At 42.3% G+C, this 23,314-nt stretch overlaps 8 protein-coding genes across 8 annotated transcripts; 5 read left to right on the top strand and 3 right to left on the bottom strand.

Moving 5' to 3' along the window:
* The first annotated feature begins 1,493 nt into the window (after positions 1-1,493).
* On the top strand, positions 1,494-8,453 carry LOC108600645 (agrin). The gene is given in 5 exon segments (XM_017988341.2): positions 1,494-2,640; positions 6,186-7,224; positions 7,625-7,822; positions 7,881-8,094; positions 8,096-8,453. Coding segments are annotated over 5 exon segments (1,893 nt in total). The 5' UTR covers positions 1,494-2,531; the 3' UTR covers positions 8,429-8,453.
* A 77-nt stretch (positions 8,454-8,530) lies between these two features.
* On the bottom strand, positions 8,531-12,589 carry LOC108600644 (exocyst complex component 7). The gene is made up of 10 exons (XM_033293490.1): positions 12,277-12,589; positions 11,700-12,214; positions 10,646-10,710; positions 9,857-10,587; positions 9,476-9,798; positions 9,282-9,415; positions 9,029-9,219; positions 8,815-8,968; positions 8,688-8,755; positions 8,531-8,621 (listed from the first exon to the last, which is right to left on the bottom strand). The coding sequence occupies exons 1-7, from the start codon at positions 12,569-12,571 to the stop codon at positions 9,117-9,119; spliced, it is 2,166 nt and encodes a 721-aa protein (XP_033149381.1). The 5' UTR covers positions 12,572-12,589; the 3' UTR covers positions 8,531-8,621; positions 8,688-8,755; positions 8,815-8,968; positions 9,029-9,116.
* On the bottom strand, positions 10,871-11,689 carry LOC108600648 (protein matrimony). Its single transcript, XM_017988342.2, has one exon. The coding sequence runs from the start codon at positions 11,470-11,472 to the stop codon at positions 10,900-10,902; it is 573 nt and encodes a 190-aa protein (XP_017843831.2). The 5' UTR covers positions 11,473-11,689; the 3' UTR covers positions 10,871-10,899.
* A 28-nt stretch (positions 12,590-12,617) lies between the features above and the next one.
* Positions 12,618-13,098, top strand: LOC108600646 (NTF2-related export protein). The gene has a single exon (XM_017988343.1). The coding sequence runs from the start codon at positions 12,640-12,642 to the stop codon at positions 13,042-13,044; it is 405 nt and encodes a 134-aa protein (XP_017843832.1). The 5' UTR covers positions 12,618-12,639; the 3' UTR covers positions 13,045-13,098.
* A 126-nt stretch (positions 13,099-13,224) lies between these two features.
* LOC108600076 (intraflagellar transport protein 122 homolog) lies at positions 13,225-17,450 on the top strand. Its single transcript, XM_017987433.2, has 11 exons — positions 13,225-13,354; positions 13,425-13,655; positions 13,711-15,165; positions 15,226-15,708; positions 15,767-16,041; positions 16,098-16,245; positions 16,306-16,506; positions 16,563-16,683; positions 16,745-16,901; positions 16,959-17,236; positions 17,290-17,450. Exons 1-11 carry the CDS (start codon positions 13,290-13,292, stop codon positions 17,383-17,385), a joined length of 3,510 nt encoding a protein of 1,169 aa, XP_017842922.2. The 5' UTR covers positions 13,225-13,289; the 3' UTR covers positions 17,386-17,450.
* Positions 17,439-19,329, bottom strand: LOC108599965 (NADPH-dependent diflavin oxidoreductase 1). Its single transcript, XM_017987218.2, has one exon. The coding sequence runs from the start codon at positions 19,256-19,258 to the stop codon at positions 17,522-17,524; it is 1,737 nt and encodes a 578-aa protein (XP_017842707.2). The 5' UTR covers positions 19,259-19,329; the 3' UTR covers positions 17,439-17,521.
* Positions 19,330-19,664: 335 nt separating this feature from the next.
* On the top strand, positions 19,665-20,377 carry LOC108599966 (tRNA 2'-phosphotransferase 1). The gene has a single exon (XM_017987219.2). It carries the CDS (start codon positions 19,680-19,682, stop codon positions 20,307-20,309), a length of 630 nt encoding a protein of 209 aa, XP_017842708.1. The 5' UTR covers positions 19,665-19,679; the 3' UTR covers positions 20,310-20,377.
* On the top strand, positions 20,349-22,669 carry LOC108599964 (terminal uridylyltransferase cid1). The gene is made up of 2 exons (XM_017987217.2): positions 20,349-20,799; positions 20,853-22,669. The coding sequence occupies exons 1-2, from the start codon at positions 20,415-20,417 to the stop codon at positions 22,532-22,534; spliced, it is 2,067 nt and encodes a 688-aa protein (XP_017842706.1). The 5' UTR covers positions 20,349-20,414; the 3' UTR covers positions 22,535-22,669.
* The last annotated feature ends 645 nt before the right edge of the window (positions 22,670-23,314 follow it).

The raw sequence follows: 23,314 nt of genomic DNA, 5'->3' as shown, positions 1-23,314 counted from the left end.
ATTTCCGCTTGGAACAGTAGGTAGTACTACTGCTACAGCAGTACTCTATGATCACTTTTATATAATACTTATGCTATTTTCTTAGTGGCGGCCAAGGCTGTGATTAGAAAACTCGCACGACTTGCAGAACAGGTGCGCTGGTTATTGCCATGTATGTTGCCAGCTTCTATCATTTTATTGCTGTTGTTGCTGTTGCCTGCCGCGGTTGCTGGTAGTGTTTTTAATATGCATTTGGCAGTAGGCAGCTACAATTTTCACTTTCCATTTTTATTGGCAGCCGCAGCGACATCAAATCTTGGTTTTGGCCAAAAAGAAATTGCGCATGGCGGCCATTTGCCAAAGGTTTTTTTTTTTGGCTTAGACGCTGGCTTTCTTTTAATTAATTTTCCCAAGCAGCGGCCGCCCAGAACTAATGCTGAACGGCTGTGTCATGGCTGTCAAATGCATTTTGCAGCCAACATGCCCAAAAACTAACTGTAAACATTCACTTACTGACCTCTTTTTAAGCTGCCCAGGGGGGGAGGAGGAGGAGGCAGCTGCTGCTGCAGCGGCGAGAGTGGAAAAGCGGAAGATCGGAAGAGAGAGAGAGCAACAGAGCGGACTACTCAATTTTCTTTATGCACGCGAGCGTCCGCCAAAAGCTCATGCATGGAAGCTTCACTAGCTCATCTATGGATGCACGTGTGTGTATGTGTGTGACCCTTATTCGCAACGCCACTCAGGCGTAAAATTTATGGCTTAAAAGTCGACAAGTCTATAAACACAACAGCTTCCAGCCTAGTCAAAGCGTCTGCGGCTTTGGGGTATCGACTACGACTTTCTACGGCATCGGTAGCGGCAGCAGCTACAGCAACAGCAACGGAATCGGATCGTGCCATGGCCTAGCCTAGCTTAGCTTAGCCAAACCATCGACGGTCTCCTCTGGTTTTGCCTTTATGCTCTGTGTGCGTTGTGTGTGTTATAATTTCAAATGCGTTTTCGCCTTTTTAGCTGCATTTTGCTGCCACTTTTGGCAAATTAAATTTGTACGCAAAACCGATTAGGTTGCAGACAACATGACCAAGTTGTTATTTTAAATACCGACAACTCCATTTAATCAATGGCCTAAGCGCAACCACAATGCCTCCAATGCACTGTGGGATGAGAACGAGAAACGAGAAATGCAAGAAAAGCGCTGAAAAAATTATTTCCTTTAAAATTATAAGCAAATAAAAAAGTTGTTTAAATCGTGTTTTTTATTAGTCATATTTTTATTAACTGTTGAAGCTTAATTGTATTTTTAGTATATTTATTATTATAATGCTGCATTATTTTATTTTGCTAGCTCAATTTATTTGCAGCACAACATTAGCATAATTATTGTCCACTTCAAGCTTGACCACTGTGCGGCGCCCGCGAGACGCAAGCAGCGCCGCAACTGCGCTGCGACTGCCTTTCACTCATATATAAATGGCATTGCAAATTCGAGTGTGAGTGTCATTCAAACCTTTCTCTCGGTCGGAGTCGGAGTCGCAGTAGCGTCGTCGCAACACAGAAATTGAAGCTGGAAGCTGAAGTGAAGAATAAAAAATAAAAAAAAACACAACTGCTGCAGCCGTGTGCAACAATAACAATCAAAAGCGTATAATTTTTTATGAATGTGTAGAAAAATCAAAGCGCGCGCGCATAAGTGTGAGTGTGTGAGTGCGATTCATTCATCAGCACACAGCAGCCGCAGCAGCAGCAACAACAATAGCACATACAATAAATAATGCAGTCGCAGTAAGCGTCAACGTCAAACATCAGCAGTGTGCCCCACGATCACTTCGCATGCGAAACTCAACGAGCGCGCATCATATAAAAAAAAACTAAAATAAAATAAAATAAGAATAACAAATTCAAAACGGTGGCCGGAGTAACGAACTAAGCAACAAAAAAAGAACTAAAGTGACCGCCCCATAAAAGCGACTGCTTGTGTGCAAAAGATAACCGCAGAACAAACGGTAATCGTGGTAAAGAAGCAGCAACAGCAACAACTTCAAAAGCCAGCAGCAATCCGTAATTGAAATTGAATTAAAGTAACGTGCAAAAAAGTACATAAAAGGAAGCGAGCGATAAAAAAGAAATTATGCTTTATATTGTGCAAAGAGAGAGGTCAAACAGCCGTCAGAGTAGGAACTTTGCTTAATTGCGCTACCAAAAGCGAACCAAATCTTAATTACCGCGCACCAAAATAAAAAATATAAAAAGCGTTGCAAATGCGCGTTAACCGCAGCAACCGTTAGTTAATGCGAGCTTTAACGCACTGCACTAATTCTAAGCAATCAGCGTTTTAGGCTAAAAGCAAAAAAAATACTACGAAAAATTAACTTTCTTCCAAGTTCAAGTCGTGAAGTCTCGCTCTGATCTGAACTTGAGAAGCGCCAACAACAGCAACAGCAACTGCTACTATTTCAATTGTTAACGAGCGAAAGCGTCACGCACACACACACACGTACACAAAGTACTTTTGTCTAGGCAGGAAAGTGCTGCAGTTTGGGCCGCCAGTGAAAATGATGTTGCTGTTGTTATATCCCATCTATGGCCTAAGCCTGAAGCTACAGCGCCAGCTGTTCACAAGCTCATTGCTGGCATTTATGCTAACGGCAACGCTTACTAATGGTAAGTCTTAGCTACTAGCCCCATGTACCCCCCCAAAGCGGGCCAAGTTAACTAACCATGCGTGCCAGCTGCTAGACAATGCTTTAAGTACGGCTAATAGAGATGGCAGTGTGACTAATTGTACTACAATAATAAAAAAAAAACTACATTCAACTTGCATATAATAGAGCGAGCGCAATAAAAGAAAGAGCCAAGCTTGTTAGCCCAAATTATTAACAGTTGTTAGCTGTTTTGTGCTACCAGTTAGCTAGACAAATTGGCTGCACATAAATGGTATAAACTTTAAATTGATTTGTCATTTACATTAATTTTAATATGTATTGAATCAAGCATACCTTAAGCTATTAAAAGCTTACATAAAAATTAAAAAATGTTTTCTAAATCGGTTTTATTTATAGCTAGAGTGCTCATTTAAATAAAGTTAAGTGTGAACAGACATTTACTTTTTAATATGGTTTAACCAAATGACATTTATTTTTGCTTTGTGGTTAGATGCACGATAAATAAATAAAGTAACTATAAGTTGATTTGCCTTGGTTTAATCAAATGTCAATTATTTTTGCCTTTTGTTAATTTAACATTAATAGTTTTACAATAATTTTTTCTATATACGGGTTTAAGCATTCAATTTTTATAGAGTTATTCAAAGCTATTAAATCTTTATAACTCTTAGCATAGAAACTTGACCCATTGAGATTTGCTGTTCACTAATTCAAATGTTAATATATCGCTGAATTTCTAAATAATTTCGAGTGTATTTATCAAAACTTTATAATACATTTTTATATATATATTTTTTGACTAGTCTTAGCCATGTTACCATCTCTAGCATTTAAGATCAAAGACCAACAGCTGTGCGGCGCTAGAAAGGCCAACAGAGGCGGTTGTAATTAATTCCTAAGGTACTTCGCATATAAAGTCTAAAGTGAATGTTAAACTGACACACATCAGTGCTACTCTGATGACCCCCCGCCAGCAGTTTGTCTCTCTCTTATGTTTTTTTTAAGCTGTAGCTCTCTTGTGGCATGTGCCCATGTTAAAACTCCTACTCTTCCCATGGAGCAACTGGTCGCCCCCTTTCAGCGGCGGGGCTGGCACAACAAGCTCGTAAATTTGTGCGTCGTGCACAATTTGTCCAACATTCAAATAAATTCATTAAACTTGCTCTCGTAGTTGTGTATGTGTGTGTGTGTGTGTGTGTATCTGTGTAGTCAGGAGATTTACAGTGTCATGGTAGTCAGTGGGTATGGCTACAAATTAAAGGAATGCACGCCAGCGAAAAAGAGAGCAGCAAATGATTTGGTTGATTGCTTTATGAGGTCGCATCATTAAAATACTTGACCCGTAAAAAAAAAACCATAAACTGTGAAAATATCATAAGATTTATTTGTTGCTTCGACATCGATTGTTACTTAATTGAAATTGAACATTCCTTAGCAGCAGCTGCTGCTTTGTAGTCGATTTAAAGATCATGACATTGTTTAATTTATGAGTAATTCTTGGACATGACCAAACGTTTTCACTGTTAATTGTTCAGAGATATGAATCTATATAAAAAAGACTTTATAATGGCGTGAAGTCGCTAATGACTGCTTGATTTTCAGATTGCAAAATTCAGGTATAACTTTGTTTCTGAGCTTTAATAAATCTGCTAAAATTATTTATTATGCACTTAGCTGAAAAAAGCTTAAAAATGTTTTTCCTTATCTAAGAAATCTGCTTACATCAGATACTAAAGTGCTCAAGACTAGCAGATATGATCTACTATCTGAAATTCTATATAAAAAAGTTCATAATTTTCAAATGTTTTAGCTAGTCTAGCAGACTTTTTATTGTTGTTGTTAATGTACTCTCTCTGCTATTTTATTTGTCAAATATAATTCTTTTAGTGTCATCTTTCAAATGTTAATTTTATAAGCTTGTGACTCTCGCTTTCTTTTTTACAGCATCCTAAATCTTTTAGCGCTGCCATTGCCATCCTTTAATTTATTAGCCACTTTAAGCCCACTGTGCAGTAACATTTCATGTGGGGGCACACACACACACATAGACACATATCATGTCTGGCAGCCGCACAGAGGCGGCCTAAGCCGGCCCAGCATTGTGTTGTTGCTTTTGCTTTTTTCCACTTTTCAAAATTATACGTTATGCACTTTTATTTTGTTATTTTTCTTTTTTTTATTTTGCAATTGATGGCATCCGATAGGCAGGAGCAGTGTCATGGTTGCTCTACTGCTGTGGAATGTGCAGCAACAATTCACTGCGCATAAGAGAGTGGAGGAGAGGGGAGCTAGACTATGGCTATGACTTTTGGCGAGGGTCTTATGAACTAAGTGCTGGCTGCCTGGCTGGGCCTGATGTCTGTATTAATTTCTAACGCCGCTTAATTTTCTCTACTTGTGACCATTAAATCTACTGTATGAACCAACTGCAAGTGGCGGACTTGGCATTTATCTCTCTCTTAGTTGATTTTTGTTTTTTTTTTTTACGCTGCGCACACACAAATTGAAATAATGAACGTGGGTTTAAATAATCGCAGGCAAACAATCGCAGCAGCTTCAAGCGCGCTAATAGATTTTCTACATCAACAACAACGAGTCCCCCTTCTTGGCTATATACCCCCTCCCCCTCCTACTTTACACTTTAACTATGCAGCAGCTTTCTTTGCAAACAAAACGACACAAGGCACAAATTTTCGGCTTGAGACTGAGACTCTGCGTCTTGCTAGACAATTAGTATGAAAATTTCACTTGCAGTTTTTTCGTTTTCAGTCTTGAGGATTAGCTGGAGCAATTATAGATGGAGGTCGCTGATAGTTACAGTATATTAATTGTATATGTCTGTGTGTGGTGTGGGTTGAGCCAGTGTCAGAGCGCCATTAAAGATTGTGAGTGGTTTATATTTGATGAGCTGCAATTAAAGCTTTTAGAGCAGGTTCCATTAAGTTTAATAAAGAATGCATTTAGATTATGGACATTTGTAGTTAGTTCTATGCCAAATATATAAAAGTTTAAATTAACAGGGGTATTTATTAAATGTTGTTAACATTTGGGAATCGTTTATACATATATAGCCCAGAGTATAATCAAGTAAAGCTGAAGAGAAACAACAAAATTCCAAAGATCATAGATTTAATAATTTAAATTGTTTAGACTTTTGAGCAACTAAATAATGTTGAAACTTATTTTATATTAAGGCAAGTTCTTGAAAAAATGTCAAATTATTTTATATATTTTTAAATTTTAACATTTTCAAATAGTTATAATGATTTTTCTTAGCTTATTTTTTAATGACTGACAGCTTTAAATATAAAAGCTGAAATATGTGACCAACAGTTGCTACTCTCAGAGAGGAAGGGAGTAGATGAAGCAGCAACAAACTGCGCAAAATGCTCCACACGCTTGCTCGTCTACTAATCCCTAAACTCAATGCCTAGCGGCGAGTCTTCCGCATAAGAGCACACATTGATCTCAGCTAGAATCTCGCTCCCAGCTGAACTCAGTTCGCACTCAAATTTTTCTCACTCTCTCTCTGTTCGTTTGCAGGCGCCGTAACAGACTCGCCCATAAAGATTATTAAGCTGCCAGCACAGCCGGCGGTCATACGTTATCGCAATGCGGATGCAGCGCCAGATTCACTGGTCATTAACTATCGCCAGGATGCGCAGCCAGAGCTATCGGCCACGTTGTATCAAGCGCCAGCAGCAGCAACTGCAGCGCTGGAGAATCTGCTGCATGAGGAGGCGGAGCAGCAGCTGGCATTGGGTGTAGGACGTCAGCATCGCGCTAGTGCCAGCGCCGCTGCTGGCAGCAGCAACAGCTGTCCACGCTCCTGTCCACCCAGCGTAACAGTGGGCGCTGAGCCTGGTGTGCCGCAGGATGGTTTGATCTATGCCAATCTCTGTGAGCTGCGCAAGAAAACTTGTGCACGCAATGGCGTCTCTTTGGTTAAGGATGTGCGCGATGGCTGCGAGCGTTCCAAGGGCTCGGACTGCAAGCATCGCTGCAGCACGGAGAAGGATCCGGTTTGTGGCACGGATGGACGCACGTATCTGAATCGCTGCATGCTGCGCGTGCAATCGTGCCGCGTGGGTCTGACCGCTGTTAAGCTCTCGCATGTGGGTCCTTGCAGCAATACCAGCGCACAGCGTGAATCCTGTCCCGTGGACTGTAACAGCGCGCCCAAGGATGGACCCATTTGTGCCTCCGATGGCAATGTCTACAACTCCACGTGCGAAATGAAGCTGCACACCTGCGGCCAGGGCGTGGTCAAGACCAGTCGCAAGCACTGCCAGTCGACGCGCATGTGCCGCGAGTCCTGCTGGCGTGTGGCAAGACCCACATGCGGCTCAGATGGTCGCCTCTACGCCAGTCCCTGCAAAATGCGCTCCACCAATTGTGGCAAGCACGTGTTCGAGGTGCCGCTGTCCTTCTGCATAACCCAAGAGCGTCATGGCAGCCAGACGACCGAAACCTGCCCCACCGAGTGCCCCAAAACGGAGGCAGACGCCAGCTCACAATATGTTTGCGGCAGCGATGGCAACATTTACTCCTCGCTCTGTGAGCTCAAGATGCTCAACTGTGGGTGAGTAAAGTTCGCAGATTCTATAAAAAATATTAAATCAAATAAATTGCAGGCATATGTTTGCATATTTGTAAACTATTAAATTAATAACAATAAACCTATTGTCCATCTTTAAGCTCTAACTTCCTCTCACTGTTTATGGCCAAGCAATTTAGCAAAACACTTTCTTTAGTCCATTTAAGGCTATAACCTTTCATTTTTTTTTTTTATAATTTTCACACATTTTTAATTTCGGCAATGAAATTAAAAGTTTTGCTTAAATTTATGGCTGCTAATTTCATGTGAAAGTCTCTAGCAAATGAAACTGAATTTACAAGCTATCTAAGATGAGCCTAACTTCGCTTAATGTTGTAAATAAATCAAATGGGAAAGTTAAACAATTTATTGCTTTTGCTTCCAGGCCACAACGCAAGTCCATACAGAAGTTAAGCATGGACAAGTGCAAGAATCGCTTGAGTCGCTGCAAGCAGCTGCCGCCCTGCAAGGACTTTAACAATTTGTTTGGCTCCATCTTCAGTTCGCGACGCAAGGATAAGCTCTGCGGCACCGATGCCAAGACCTATAACAATGAATGCGAGCTGGCGCATGCCACTTGTCTGTAAGTATTTGCAGCATACAAATTGAATATGAAACTTAATACTTTTGCTTATCACTAGACGCGGTGTGAATCTGGCGCATATTGGTCCTTGCACAGATCTGAATACGCCTGTCAAGGATTGCGGCGATGCCTGCACACGCGCTGATCTGGAGCAGCAGCCCGTTTGTGGCTCGGATGGCAACACCTTTGCTTCCATGTGTGAGTTCAAGCGACGCACTTGCAATCTGCGTGTGGTGCCCGTTTCCTTGAAGAATTGCGCGCTCACCGCTGGACTGTGAATCGGATTGCGATGGACAGCCGCCGAGCTTTGTCTGCGGCTCGGATAACAAGTTCTACAAGTCGGAGTGTCATATGCGCAAGGAGAATTGTGGCAAGCATGTGTTTGTCGTGCCGCTGAAGCGTTGCCTTGCCGCCTTCCAGTTCAAGGGCTGTGCACGCATCTGTCCGCGTGAGTTTGAGCCTGTCTGCGGCAGCGATCACAAGACCTATTTGAACGACTGCTTCCTGGACATTGAGAATTGTCGCACCAATAGCACAGTGATTGTGCAACACTACGGCGCCTGTGGCCGCAAACCGGAGACGCCATCGACCAACTATCTCTATTAATTAAGTATGGAAATGTGTGCCGCAATTTGCATTTTTTTACATTTTGGCATTTATTATATAACTATAACTAGGCTAGTTTATGCTATGAATAATGTTTCCCATATTTATTGTGTTGGAATTAAAAAGCCGAGCGCATTGAACTTTAATCGGAATCGCCAAACAATTTACTCAGCTTATGCGGCGTATACTTGTTCTGCAAAGAAATATTAGTACATTTATTAAAAAAAATGCTTAATTGTAGCATTGAATAATTACATACGATTGTATGTGCTCCACATTGTTGCGTTTGATGATCTTGCAGGCTTCCTCAAAGTCCTTGTTGAAATTCTGTGTGGGAATTAAGAACTAGAAATTATAGTTAACTATATAGTACTTAATGCACACACCTAGAAGCGCTACTTGAGTACACTACTATCCTTATCCTGCCGCAATTTGCATTTTATACATTTCGGTATTTATTATAAAACTATAACTAGGCTGGTTTATGCTATGAATAATGTTTTCCATCTTGCAGGCTTCCTCAAAGTCTTTGTTGAAATTCTGTGTGGGAATTAAGAACTAGAAATTATAGTAATACTATATAGTACTTAATGCACACACCGTGTAACGCTCTTTGAGCACACTGCCATCCTTATCCTGCCGCAATTTGCATTTTGATTTATTAAATAACTATAACTAGGGCTGAACTCTAAGCGGAATCATCAAACAATTTACTCAGCATGGCATTTATCTCATGCGGCCTATACTTGACATACTTGTCCGGATTCTTGCTGAACTGCACCGAAGCGTATCTGCACAGTAAAATAAATGTGTGTTATTAAAAAAATGGTTAGTTGTAGCATCGAATAATTACATTTCATAGAAACGAGTGTAAGCGGGCAGTATGTGCTCCGCATTGTCGCGTTTGATGCCCTCACGCAATATAACATCGGGTATGCTAATGCCACGTTGGATCTTGCAGGCTTCCTCAAAGTCCTTGTTGAAATTCTGTGTGGGAATTAAGAACTAGAAATTATAGTAATACTATATAGTACTTAATGCACGCACCGAGAAGCGCTCCTTGAGCACACTGCGATCCTTATCCTTAACCTTGCCTGCCACAGGCTTCGGCAGCTCGTCCAGCGAGTAAATGCCTGCTAGCATTTTGGACCAGGTCTTCTGATAGCTTGTCTTCAGCTCTCGTATCATTTCCAAATAGCTATGCTCGCACTCTGGCTCAGCCAAGGTGACTAAATCAATGAGCGTTGAACGCTGCAGCGACTTGAGTATATAGTGTATGTTATTAAGACGAAATAGATGCTTCGTTGCCTGATCGTTATACTGCTCGCATTTGTTCATAATCGAAAGATTCAGCTCCGCCAAGGCTTTCTCTGCAATGTCAAGCAATTAATAGAAAATAATATTGGTTTAATTCTTTGAGCAGCTTACTTATGTAAATAGCTAGCAGCGCCTTGTTGCGCTCCTCGCCAGGCAGCGCCTTTTTCATCAGTATAGTGTCTAGTTGTGTGGAGTAGAGCACATCCTGCGCCAAGATGGCGCCAATGACATCAAAGTGCTCATATAAATGCTCGATAAACCAAATTGTATTGGACGTAAGCTCATGCACGGTCGCATCCTTGGGCACATTGCTTTGGCCTACAATATTTGTGCTCGATTCACCCTTGACCACATCCAGAAAATGTTCCAGCGCCTTAGCGCCTGTTTGCTGCAATTTGTTGAGCACTTTCGTCAGCTGTTCCCGCTGTGCCGTATCATAGGTGCGCTCCATGTCGGGCTGTAGCAATATGACGCGCTTCAGCGCAGAGAAAATGCCCAATGCAGAGGTCCACTCCTTGCGTGAAATGCAGCGCAGTATGCGTTGCGTTATGGACTCTGCATCCTTGACCACCAGCTCTATGGCATTGTAGGCCAGTCTGGCAAAAACTTCATTATGCTTGGACGGTGGTATAATATCGCGCATAATGGCGCGCTCCCAGTTGAGCAGACGCTGCAGACCCAACAGCATAACCAAATACTTGTCCAGCTCCTGATCGCCATCAAGCAAATCCTCAGAGGTCAAGTGATCCGAGTGCGAAGAGGCTTTCTTAATAGAAAAACCAGTGGACTGCTCTATGGTCTGTGTAGCGCGTAAATATAATTTATTTGCCTTCTTTTCAAAGCTGCAATAGTTTATAAAAATTAATATTTCATTTTTTGTTTTATTTTAAACACTATTACATTTGTTGTAGGCGCGCTGAGGTGTTTTTCTTGGGCTCATTTTGTCGTCCACTGTGTCTTGGTCGCTATAAAATTCAAATTAAAATTAAAAAACTAACTAAAATAAAAAAAATAATTCAAAGTTAGGCATACAATTTATTAAACATAAAACATAGTTACTACAAATAATAAAATTCTTTTGAAATTGTTATAAATTGTTAAAATAATTAGACAAAGCGCCAGCCTGCTGCGCGCCTTAGGTTACAAGAAAAAATTTAAATGTCATTAAAGGCATCCATGATACGCTTGCAATCCATCTTGCACAAGCCCAAACGCAGCAGATCCTCCGAATCCATGCACACAATGTCAACGAAATCAACTTGCGCCCTTTTAAACACATCACGGTAGCGCTCCAGACCCAAACGCAGCAGCACTTCCTCGACAGTGCTAGCATGATTAATCAAATAGCTGTGATTGGTTTGCGCTATCGAGCGGCGACGCAACTCTCTGCACTGCGAACTGTCCAAGCTGTCGTTGGCATCAGTCATATCCATGCTTATGTCACTCAACTCAAGTTGAGCATCACAATCGTTGATCTTAACGATTGGTGTTTGCTTTTTTTCCTGTTTCTTTTTATCCCTGAAGTTATTGGGCTTCTTGAACGTCAATGACGTGATATTGTTCATCTTACGATCATTCTTGATGGGCGACATATTTGGGGAGCGCAGGTCGCTTATAGGGGTCGAGCAGCGAACATTTATGGGGCTAATACACAAATTCTTTGTAGGTGTGCGCTTACAGCCAAAGGGAGACTGGTAAGGCAACTTTTTTGGAGTTGTAAATTCCATTTTATAAACTTTTTTTTCTTTAACTTTTGACGAACGAACAAACGTGTTACAATTACAAGACGCTCTTTTTCTTTATAGAAAACTATGGCGACAATTACAGTTTGTTTTTGGGTGTGGGAAAAGCTCCGTTATATATGAGCAGAGTTGCTTTTGGACTATGATGCGATTGCAGCGCGTTGAGCAACTCTACTAATTAAATTAAGGATATATGTAAATTGTCTACTCACCAGCGCTTCAGTGCCCCAGCTGCTGCTCTTTTGATGATCTTTTAGCAGCTGCAGCGAGCGTAAAACAACTTCTCCACGCTCCGTAGCATAGATGTGTGTGTATTCTCTTAAATTCTGTTCCAGCCAATGTGATATTGTAAATAATTCTTCTCTGGTGCTCTGCGACAGCTGCCGAAACGAGGTAAACTCATCACTTGACGAATCGTCTTCAATATAAATCAAGTCCAGCAGCTCCACGGGTTTTAAAGGCGCGCTATGCTTCTTCAGCAGCATGCTGTAGTGTTGATTGAGACCCTCACAGCCGGTATTGAATAAGCTAGTGACATTCTCTAGCTCAACGCTTTGGGAGTTGTTGTGCAGAAAGTAATCCATAGCAGCGCGCAGCTTGGCCAGCGCATCTAGGAATACAGCAATGTTACCCTCAACGGGTCCCTGATGAATCAGCTGACACACCTCCTGTGACACATCATAATGCGAGAGCACGCTCTCCAGACAATTAAGCGTGGCTTCCAGATCTGTGTTGAAGTGGGCGTTTAGTAAGCTGTATAATGCTTACTATCTATTTCTATTTACTTACTCTGTTGTCGCTTTTGCAGTTGTTCTGTTTCCTGATACACGGGCAGTATGGTTTGTTCCAAGTTGCCCAAGCGCTTCTCGAATATGGTGAGTATGCTGGACATTTGTGTTGATAAATCATGATACTTATCTACGCGATCTTTGAGTAGCACCAAATTTGTAGTTTCTTTTTCTAATTTGTTGTGCGCTTGCAGCGAACTATCTAAATTATTCATCGTCTGGCTTTTAATAAAAATCAATAAATGCGTGGAGTTGCCATACTTTAAACACCAATAAGAAAACAGCTGTTTATGCATGGAGCTGCCATACTTGCAACAAGCAACATTTTTATTGTCGTGGTGCTGGGCGATTTCATACAAGTCTAATGAACTCCGAACTAAAGACTAAGGTAGAATCTGCTTGCCGCACGGCGGAGGAGTTTACGCGCCTGTACTACGCCTCTCTGGACAATCGCCGGCATCAATTGGGTCGCTTATACATAGACAGCGCTACATTAAGCTGGAATGGAAATGGCGCGAAAGGACGCGAAATCATAGAGCGATTCTTTCTTGAGTTGCCGCAATCGCAGCATCAGATGACTACATTGGATGCACAGCCTATTTTAGACGGCGCTGTGGGCTCTCAGACAACATATCTCATTATGACTGGAGGCACTGTGAAATTCCTTGACCAGCCAGTACGGAACTTTCAACAAAATTTCGTTGTTACAGCCGAGAATGACAAATGGAAGATAGCATCGGATTGTTATCGCCTGCAGGAGCCTATGTGAAAAATTAACACTACAAATATTGCTGAAAAAACTTAAATATATTCTTATTTAAAGAAAGAACAAAATATGTGTATAGCTACGAGCTTTTGTATGTTATGCTTGGTATATCGATAACAAGCCTGTTGCCATGCTGTTGTCGATACTTTCCGCCTGTTGCCATGGCGACGCTTATTGTTTTGGTCCAAACAAATTGTTAATAATAAACGAAAATTAGCCGACTATGCAGAGCATTTAAAAGTTGAAAAATGCGTGGCGTGCTCAAATGGTTGGAGCGCATTGATTTTCAAAATGCCAAAGATGAGAGTACCAGGTGCAGTATCAAGTTAATAATTTGCAGACACCTGTTGCATTACAATTGGCATTCTCGGCGTTATTTACAGTGTGCATAGTCTTTGCTACTCACCTGATGGCAGCCAATTGGTGGTGGCAGCAGGTGACAGATTGCTTATTTATAATCCACACGATGGATCACTGCTGAATACGCTGAAGGCGCACAAGGATATAGTAAATGCAGTGGCCTATGCCAAGGATGGCAAACGTTTCGCCAGCGGCGCAGCCGATAAAATGGTAATAGTATGGTCACCACAGCTAGAGGGGTTGCTTAAGTATTCGTAAGTAAAGAGACAAACTATAGCCTAGCAATTATTAATTAATCTATTTGAATAGACACGGCGATTCTATACAATGCATGAGCTTTAATCCTGTATCGCATCATTTGGCCAGCTGCTCCAGTTCGGATTTTGCCTTTTGGTCGGCGGATCAGAAGGCAGTGCAAAAGTATAAAATAGGCTCACGTGTAAATGGCTGCGCCTGGACAAATGATGGGCAATATTTAGTGTTGGGTCTGGCCAATGGTGCTATATCCATACGCAATAAGCTAGGCGAGGAGAAGAGTCGCATTGATCGTCCTGGAGGTGCCAGCTGCTCTGTGTTTAGTGTGCAGTGCTGTCCAGCGACTGGCGCAGGCGCTCTGGATACCATAGCAGTAGCGGATTGGGGTCAGACCTTGTCGTTTCACACGCTCAGCGGACAGATGATAGGCAAGGAGCGTGCACTGGGGTTCGATCCGCTTTGCATGCAGTATTTTCCCAATGGCGAATTCCTTGTTGTTGGCGGCTGCACGGGCCAGTTGCAGTTTTTCACGCGTGAAGGCGTGCGCTTGGGCACGCTAGGCGATACCTTCGACTCCTGGATTTGGTCAGTGGCGCTGCATCCGAGTGGGCAATCATATGCATTGGGCTGCCAGGATGGCACACTAGTATGCTTTAATATAGCGTCCAGCACAGTGCACGCTCTGTATCGGGAACGTTATGCCTTTCGCGAGAACATGTGCGATGTCATAATACAGCATTTGATGACGGGACAAAAGGTGCGTATTAAGTGTCGCGATCTGGTGCAAAAGATTGCCATCTATAGAAACAGACTGGCTGTGCAGCTGCCGGAGCGCGTGGTGCTATATGAGCTAAGCTCGACAGAGGATCAGCCCATGCACTATAAAGTCAAGGAGAAGATACAACAAAAGTTTGACTGCAGTCTGCTTGTGGTCTGCGGCTTGAATATAGTGCTCTGCCAGGAGAAGCGCTTGCAGTGCTTGGACTTTGCTGGTGAACTGCAGCGCGAGTGGCTAATGGATTCATTTATTCGTTATATCAAAGTAACAGGCGGTCCGCCAGGACGCGAAGGTCTTATGGTGGGCCTAAAGAATGGCCAGGTGTTTCGCATATTTCTGCACAATGCCTTGCCGCTGCTTATAACCACAGCGGTGTCAGCGGTGCGTTGCCTGGATATCAATGCCAATCGCAGCAAGATTGCAGTAGTGGATGATGTTGGGCGTCTGGTGGTGCGTGATCTATTCAACGACAACATACTCTATCAAGATACGGGCGTTAACAGCGTTACCTGGAACACACATTTGGATAGCATGCTTTGTTATACGCACACCACGGGCGGCTTGAGCGTGCGCGTGGGCAACCTACCACCCAGATCACCACAGAACATGCATGGCGTAGTGGTGGGTCTCTGTGGCGCAACTGCCTTTTGTCTGCGCGGCAATATAATGCACAACACGCCCTTGGCCTTGGGCGCTACCATGTGGCAGTTCATCGAGGCAGGACTGTTTGAGTATGTATAAAATAAGTATATATAAATAATTTAATTTAATTGCTTTAACTTATGCTTTAGGGAAGCGTATCAGGTAGCCTGTCTGGGCGTCACCAGCAGCGACTGGGAAGGTCTAGCCCAATCTGCCTTGGAGGCAATGCACATCAACATTGCCCGCGATGCTTATGTCAAGGTGCGCAATTTGCCTTGGCTGCAGCTCATCAGTGAACTGCGCGAGCAGCAGCAACGCAGCGCTGCGCCCAAGGAGGTGCTGCTGGGAGAGACTTGCGCCTTTGCTGGCAACTTCAAGGAAGCAGCGCGTCTCTTTCTCAAAGGTGCGCAGACACAAAAAGCGTTGGAAATGTATACGGATCTGCGCATGTTTGATTTGGCGCAAGAGTATCTCAAAGATGGCAGTGAACAGGATAAGCGTGAACTGGTGCGCAAGCGTGCCGAGTGGGCTTACTCTGTCAAGGAGCCACGCGCAGCGGCTGAGCTGCTACTATCCGCCGGCGAGCATCAAAAGGCCATTGATATTGTAGCCGAGCAGGGCTGGGCGGATGTGTAAGCTAACAGCGTAAATAATTATATGCAAATATTAATTGTCTAATTTCTATTGCAGCTTGTACGATATTGGCCGACGTTTGAGTCTCAGCGAGCGCGATGCTTTGGTATCGGTGGCGCAAAATCTAAAAACGTTGAAAGCCTTGCCGCTGGCAGCAGGGATGTTCAAGAAGCTGGGCGATGAAGCGCAGGTGGTGCAGCTGCATGTGGAAGTGCGCGACTGGCCGGAGGCGTTTCGTTTGGCAGAGGCTTTGCCGGAATTGCTGCCGTCTGTGCACTATCAGCATGCCCAGTGGCTGGCCGAAACGGATAAGTTTATTGAAGCGCATCAGGGTAAGCCAGAACATTTCCTTAATATGCAGCTGAATATCTCTCCTTTTGCTCTCCAGCTTATCTAAAAGCGGGTCGCACTAAGGATGCCAATCGTCTGTTAAAACAGCTAAGCAATGCTGCCATAGCTGAGGAGCGTTATTTGGACGCCAGCTACTTTTACTGGCTGCTGGCCAAGCAATATTTGGATATCTATCATGAAAAGTCGTAGGTTTATGTTTGTTTCATAAATCAATTTTATTAATAATTCATTATCTTGCTTAACAGTGAACAAAATCCTATTGATCATCATTTACACGAGTACAAAAATCATTTGCGTATAGCTAAGGTCTACTATGCTTATAGCGTTATCTACAATTATATGAAGGAGCCCTTTACCACGCACTCGCCCGTCAGTCTCTTCAATGTCAGTCGTTTTATCTTCAATGAAGTGGAAAATAAGGGCGCGCCCAAAGGCGTCAGCATGTTGTAGGTTAACCTAATCTAGTCTAGTTTATATTAAACTTATATTTTGTTAATCCTAGTGCTGTGCTATTCACATTGGCCAAACAGGCCAAGCTGCTACAGGCCAACAAGCTTTGTCTGCTGGTTAATAAGCGACTACAGTCACTCAAACCACCAGCTGGTGTGCAGGAACAAATTGATGTAAGTTTGTTTTGCTGCAAAATGTTTGTTATACATTTTTAGTATTTTTTTTCATTTACAGCTCAATTTTTTAAGCAGCAAGGCCTGCAAAAGCGGCTTTAATGATCCCGAGGAGCTGCTGCCGCTTTGCTACAAGTGCTCCAACTATAGTCAACATTTGAATAACAACTGCTGTCCGACATGCAGACAGGATTACATATTTTCCTTTGTTTCTTTTGGTATGTAGAACAGCTAGGCAATAGTTGATTTTGATTAAAAATACTTTTGTCTTTTAGAAATTTTGCCTTTAGTACAATTCTATCCCGAGGTGGACATAGCTGATGCGGAGGCAGAGCGTTTGTTATTGGCGCCCGCCAAAAATGCTGCCGAAGCGGATCCTTTCAATGAGGATGTAGCCAGCGCACTGCCTTTAAGCTTAGATCGCAATGCTCTGCGTGCTATTGATCCCAATCATGTGCTCATACTCAAGCGACAGAATAAGCATATACGCAATATTTATTATAGAAATATATTGCCCGATTTGCAAGTGACATACTGCTCGGAATGTTTGCTGGTAAGATTATTAAAATTGAAATATATGTTTTATATTTATATTGAACTTTGTAGCTATTTTATGCCGAGGACTTTGAGCTGCAAGTCCTGCAGAAGGGTTACTGTCCTTTCTGCCGCACTTCTTCGGATAAACTCCTGGAGGACTTTTAATATAAAGTGCAGTTATTTTTAGTAACTTTTTATGTACAAAACAAGTATTTTATTAATTTATACAAAAAGCTATTGTTCACCTAAATTTAATTTAATGTAAAAAACATCCGTCCAATCAAAAATATTGTAGCCTCTTTTATGCCCAAGTTTCCTCCTGATAGCGTCGCTCTTTAATCATCTGCTCCAAGTATAAGGCATCGCCAGCTAAAGCTTCAATAAAAGCTTCTCTCACCGCCTTGGGCATATCATTGGAGCTGCCTGCCACATAAACATAAGCCTGCTGCTCCTTTATCAACTGTGCTAGACGCGTTGCCTGCCCTTGTATTAAATGCTGCACGTAGACTTTACTATCCTGATCTCTGGAGAAAGCTACATTCAGTTCAATAATACGCTCTGACTGCCAAGCCTTAAAGTCCTGTTCAAAGTGATAATCCTTATGTCTGCTGCGACAGCCAAAGAACACTACAAGTGGTCCAATTTTTTCGCCAGCTTCACGCTGTTGTCGGCGCTCTTGGATAATGCTGCGGAAAGGTGCAATGCCAGTGCCTGGACCAATCATTATAAGTGGAGTCTCCGGGTTTTTCGGCCAACTCATCGTACCAGGCTTGATAAGTCCATGAACTTCTGTGCCATGTTGCAAATGCTTCAGCCAATTGGAGCACAAGCCCAGACGCGGTGCTTGCATAATTGTTTTATAATTTACTACAGCTACAAGCAAATCCAAGGTACCACTGGAGCAGCAGGAGGCTATGGAGAAGCTACGCGCTTGTATTAACGGCATCATTTCAAAAAGCTGTTGCAGCGTCAGCTTGGAAGTGGCATGTGGAAAGTCTTGCAGCAGTTCTAGCAAAGTGCGACGTGGTCTATTTATGTAAGCTATCAAATCATCCAGTCCCTCAGCTGTGCAGAGCTCTAACAACTTCTCGCTCTCCATCTCATCATTACAGTTCTTAGCAAGTACTTCGAGGAATCTTTGACGCGGCTTGGCGCTCAGGTCCCATACGTATGTGGCTGCCTGTTGTAGTGTTAATGGTGATGCGTATGCCTCAGGCAGCGGCAAATCCTCATGAGCGCTTTTCACTTTTACCAAAGTGCTGTCATTGTACCCTAGATGATGCTCCTTAAACAAATTAAAGAATTCTTCCACACGCTCTTTACTGTTCTGTGGCTGCACGTCTAGCACTTCGCCTGGTTGCCAATTCACGTCTTTATCAAAACTTAGCTGCAGTAGACGCACATCTTGAAAATGCTCTTCAGCTGTTGTTCTTATATTTTTGTTTAATTTCAAAACATGTGCTGGCTGCTTTTGTGTCCACAGCAGACGCTGCTCTAGTACTTTTAACTCATCATTCTCAAGCACCTGCAACTCCCAGCGATTTACCTCCACAGACCGCTCCTGTTGTCTTAGGCCCAAGCTACCGCTCAGTGTTTGCCACAACTCCTTTGTCCAGGACAGCGATGTGCCCAAATGTCCATAGTCATGCTGATCATCACATAATCCTAGCGGAGTTATAGATGTGGCTCCTAGATTAAGCAGCCGCTTATGCAACTTCTTAGCTGCATAGTTGAACTTTGGGTAACTGGAGTCGCCCAGGCCTAGACAGGCAAATTGCAGACCCTGCAATGAGTTGCTTGGCAGGCTACGTTTCAGCAGAAAACGCCAAGCTTGTTTCATGTTGTCGGTCTCCACGCCATCACCGGTGGTGGCCACCACAAAAACCACCAGTCGCTCCTCGATCAGCTGTTGTATGTTATAATCCTCGAATGACAGCACGGGTCCCTGGCAGCCCCACTGACGCGATTCTCGCCATATTTGCTCCGCCACATCCTGAGCTGTTCCAGTTTGACTGCCATAAAGTACAAGTAAACGCATAATTTTTAATAATAGAAAACAATTTGCAAACCTAATGTGGCTTATGTACGCGTGGATGACAGTGTGCTTGTGCTACAAAAGTATCGAAATTTAGCGGGTAGCGCTGACATTTAAAAATTAAATTTAGAATGAGGATTTGTGTGCTAATACTCTTTACTATAGAAGTTAAGTCCCCTAGGGATAAGAAAATGGCAAACGCTAAGCATTAAGTGACTGTAAAAGTTAAAATAAGCGGGGCATCGAAAGCTTCGATTAATTTGGTTAGCCATCGATACGATTATTATTGTTTCGATACTTCTGCAGCATCTGAGCTACGAATTTTGACTACAATTTCACAACTATGCATTAAAAATTTCTTTGCGCCACCAAAAAACAAAACAACAAATTACCAACAAGTGAGTGACATTTGCAATTTGTGTTAATGTATCAAAATAGCAACGATTTACAGCTGTCAAAGCAGCTGTTGTGGCTTTTGCGTCACGGAGCGCAAAGCGAAGGATTTCGCATACAAGCAGATGGGTTTGTTTGTGTAGCAGATATTTTACAGCATCCACGATTTGCTGGAAAATATAATGTCGCAAAGTTGAGTGAATTGGTAGAAAAAGATGCCAAGCAGCGTTATACTCTTCGTTGCAATCCAGCAACAAATGAGCTTGAAATCCGAGCCAATCAAGGCCATTCGATGGAAGTGGTGAAGACCGAGGCTTGTTTGGCGCGCATTGAGAGCATGAATGAGCTTGCAGGCGTTGCAGTAGTGCATGGCACCTATTATAAACACTGGGGGGCTATACAAAAGGAGGGACTAAAGCGCATGACTAGAAACCATATTCACTTTGCTCTGTTGCCGAATGATGGTGCCAAAGTGTTGAGTGGCTTTCGCAGCAATTGTCAACTGTTGATTTATTTGAATGTGCCGCAGCTGCTGGCAGACAACATACCGCTCTATCGCTCCAGCAATAATGTCATTTTATGTGAAGGCCTCAATGGAGTTATTAGCTCAAAATATTTTAAAAATGTTTATGACAAACGCAGTGGCAAATGCTTATCTTAGCTTCGCTCCTGATAATGTAGTATTTGTGTAAACTGCCAATAAATTGTTTTACGTACGCGTGTGTTATGTGTGTTAATTATTCTTAAAAATTTACTTTTTACAGATATGGGTGACAATTTGGAAAATGATCGAGCGGACTGGGTGCCCTGCGCTGTGTGCGGGGCAGCATTTGAAAATCTGCAGGAGTGCCTGGCGCACGAGTTGCTCATGCATATGGGCAAAGCTCCTAAAAAAGAACGCGTTTGCTTCAATGCCATCTCCCGACACTTTGCCAGCGAAAATATGCATAATCAACGGCGCGAGCTAAATAAAGTACTTCAAAAGGCAAAGGAAGGTCAGGAGCTGTATGAAATACTAAAGTATTACTCCATGGATTGCAATAAACTGGCCGATGTATATTATGAAGTGCGCGACATGCTGGAGCGTCGCCTTGCGGGACGTGTTAAGGTCTATCCTTTTGGCTCACTGGTTACCGGATTGGCGTTAAAAAGTATGTGCCAACTGTCTCTAATTGTTTATAATATTAACATATTTGCTTTGCAGACAGCGACATCGATCTATATCTGGAGCTTATGCCCGATGACTTGTCTCCGCCACTTGGAAATCGTGGCTTTTATAACGCGATTCTGGCATATGTGCGTCGAACCCCGAGCCATTTTACAAATGTTTTTGCCATTCGAAATGCACGCGTACCTATTATACGTTTCCGGCATGTTGCTTCTTGGATCACTATAGATATCAACGTATGCAGCCCAAACAGCACCTATAATTCACGATTTGTAGCCGCATTAATGAATTTCGATGTGCGCATACGCCAGCTCTGCCTGTTTCTAAAGATTTGGACAAAGAAATTACGAATTGTGGGCTCAGGCAGCATGACTAGCTATTGTCTAATAGTACTCATTATCTATGCACTGCAAAAGCAAGGATATCTGCCTGCCATCAAGAAGCTGCAAGTGAATTGTGCTGCACATCAAGTGGATGGTGTCAATTTTGTCTACGATTTAAAACGCATTCCAGGCTTGCCTAAGAAACTCACTGCCTATGATCTTATAGCGGCTTTCTTTGCGTTTTACAGTGACATGGATTTTACCGACAAGTTGTTGAGTCCTTACATTGCGCAAGAATTGAAACTGCCCGAGGCTATTGAGACGGTTGGCGGCTTTCCTGAGTATGAAGCGCAGATGCAGCAGATCAAGGTGGCTACAGGCGTGACGCCAGATCCTATTAAATATAAGCGTGATATCTGCGTGCAGGATCCCTTTGAGCTGCAGTACAATGTGGCCCAGTCGATAGCACCCACAAATTTGACGTACTTTAAATACTGCGTAGACCTGGCTACCTCGGCTTGCAAGAATGAATGTGGCGAGCTGGGAGAGAACGTGGATCTCTATGAATATTTGTTATTTGGCTTGCCGGAGCAAATATTACAGGACAAGCGTCAAGATCAAGCCAAGCGCAAAAAAATGTCCAATACACCAAATGTAAATGTAGATGCAAATGCAAATGCAACTGCAGAGTGCCCACCAACCACAGATGCTTCAGCTAGCGCAAGCGAATCAACATCTTCGGAAGTTGGTTCTGGCCACTTAGATCTACAAGCGATGAGCAAGCTTGCACACACTCTCAGACCCTCTAATAAGGAAGTTAGCATATTGAATGAAGAATTCTTAACGCATTTTCCCGACGCTAGAAAGCTGCCACTGACTTATTTTTGGACTGAGTGCTATTTTTCTGCTATCAAGGATATCGTTGGTGACATATATGGCATAAAAATGAAACGCGTTGATAAGGAACAGCCGCTGAAGCACGATTGCAAGTCACGCCATTATACCTGGCTTATTACCGCCTCTGTGAACACCTGGAGTGAACGCAAATTTAAACGCAATCCGCAGCTAAAGTTTTTTACACAACAGCTGCAGGAAACTAAAGAATACCTCACAACACGCGCAGATAAGCCGACCTATATGTGTGATCTGAAGGGTCATTTCTCCTTCATTGTTGATCGTGCCGACTATAAGGAGGTGCGTCTTGAGATCCAGCCATTACCAGATGATCCTGTAGGTCTGCAGCGTCTAAGTCAATTAACCAAATTTTTCAAATCACTCAAGAATATGTTGTCGCTCTTTGACTTCAGAGAGAAGGTTGTGAGCTGGCAGTATGAGCGATTACCTTGTAAACGACTAAATGTGCGCAGACTCGTGCGAAAAGTGAACACAAACTAAATTGAGATAAGATCCCATTTTAAAATATTCGCCTGCATGTTGATTTAAATTTCCGTTAAGCCAACACAAAAATAATTCATCCAGCCAACTATTCATGTAAATAATTATAAAAAGTATAGATAAACAATTTTTTTTAACAACATAACTATTAAATTATAATGTTTAAAATTCTGAATTGAAGCAATTATCTTAATGTCTACACACGACCTGCAGTAGAAACATACAGGTAATCATGAATTATTTTAAATAATCCAAACTAACAACCATCCATTAAAATAGATTTAGGAAAAATGCATATGAATAAATGTCTAATATTCCAAAATAACTATCCGTTGTATACTTACCTTTGTCATTCCAACATTAACCAATTCAAACTTTTTTTTAGTTCAATTTATTTTTGAAACAAATTTAATTCTTTTCTTTTTAGCTACTACAGCATAAGTAAAAATTACACAATTGCACATTTTGAAAAAGGAACAATCTTTGTTGGAACCTGGAATCTGTAAAGGATTCGTAAATACTTTAAATTTAAGCTATTCCCTGAATTTAAAACAAATGTTGTGTTTGAAATATAACAAAATGAATTTATTATTTGCGATATGTTTAGACTCTAAACAATCTTAATAACAAAACAAATTTAGCTCAGACTTAGCAATGACACATAATATGTTAGCTTGAGTTAAGATTAAGTTAGGACTTGGCATTGATAATTGTCAGAGTTATGCTATATAAATTTATATATATTGAAGTTGAAGTAATACAAAAGCCTAAACGCGAGCT

This window comes from Drosophila busckii, chromosome 3L (genome assembly GCF_011750605.1).
Source record: "Drosophila busckii strain San Diego stock center, stock number 13000-0081.31 chromosome 3L, ASM1175060v1, whole genome shotgun sequence".
Taxonomy (NCBI): domain Eukaryota; kingdom Metazoa; phylum Arthropoda; class Insecta; order Diptera; family Drosophilidae; genus Drosophila; species Drosophila busckii.
The sequence above is the reverse complement of the archived record's forward strand: the minus strand, read 5'-3'. Positions and strand labels throughout refer to the sequence as shown.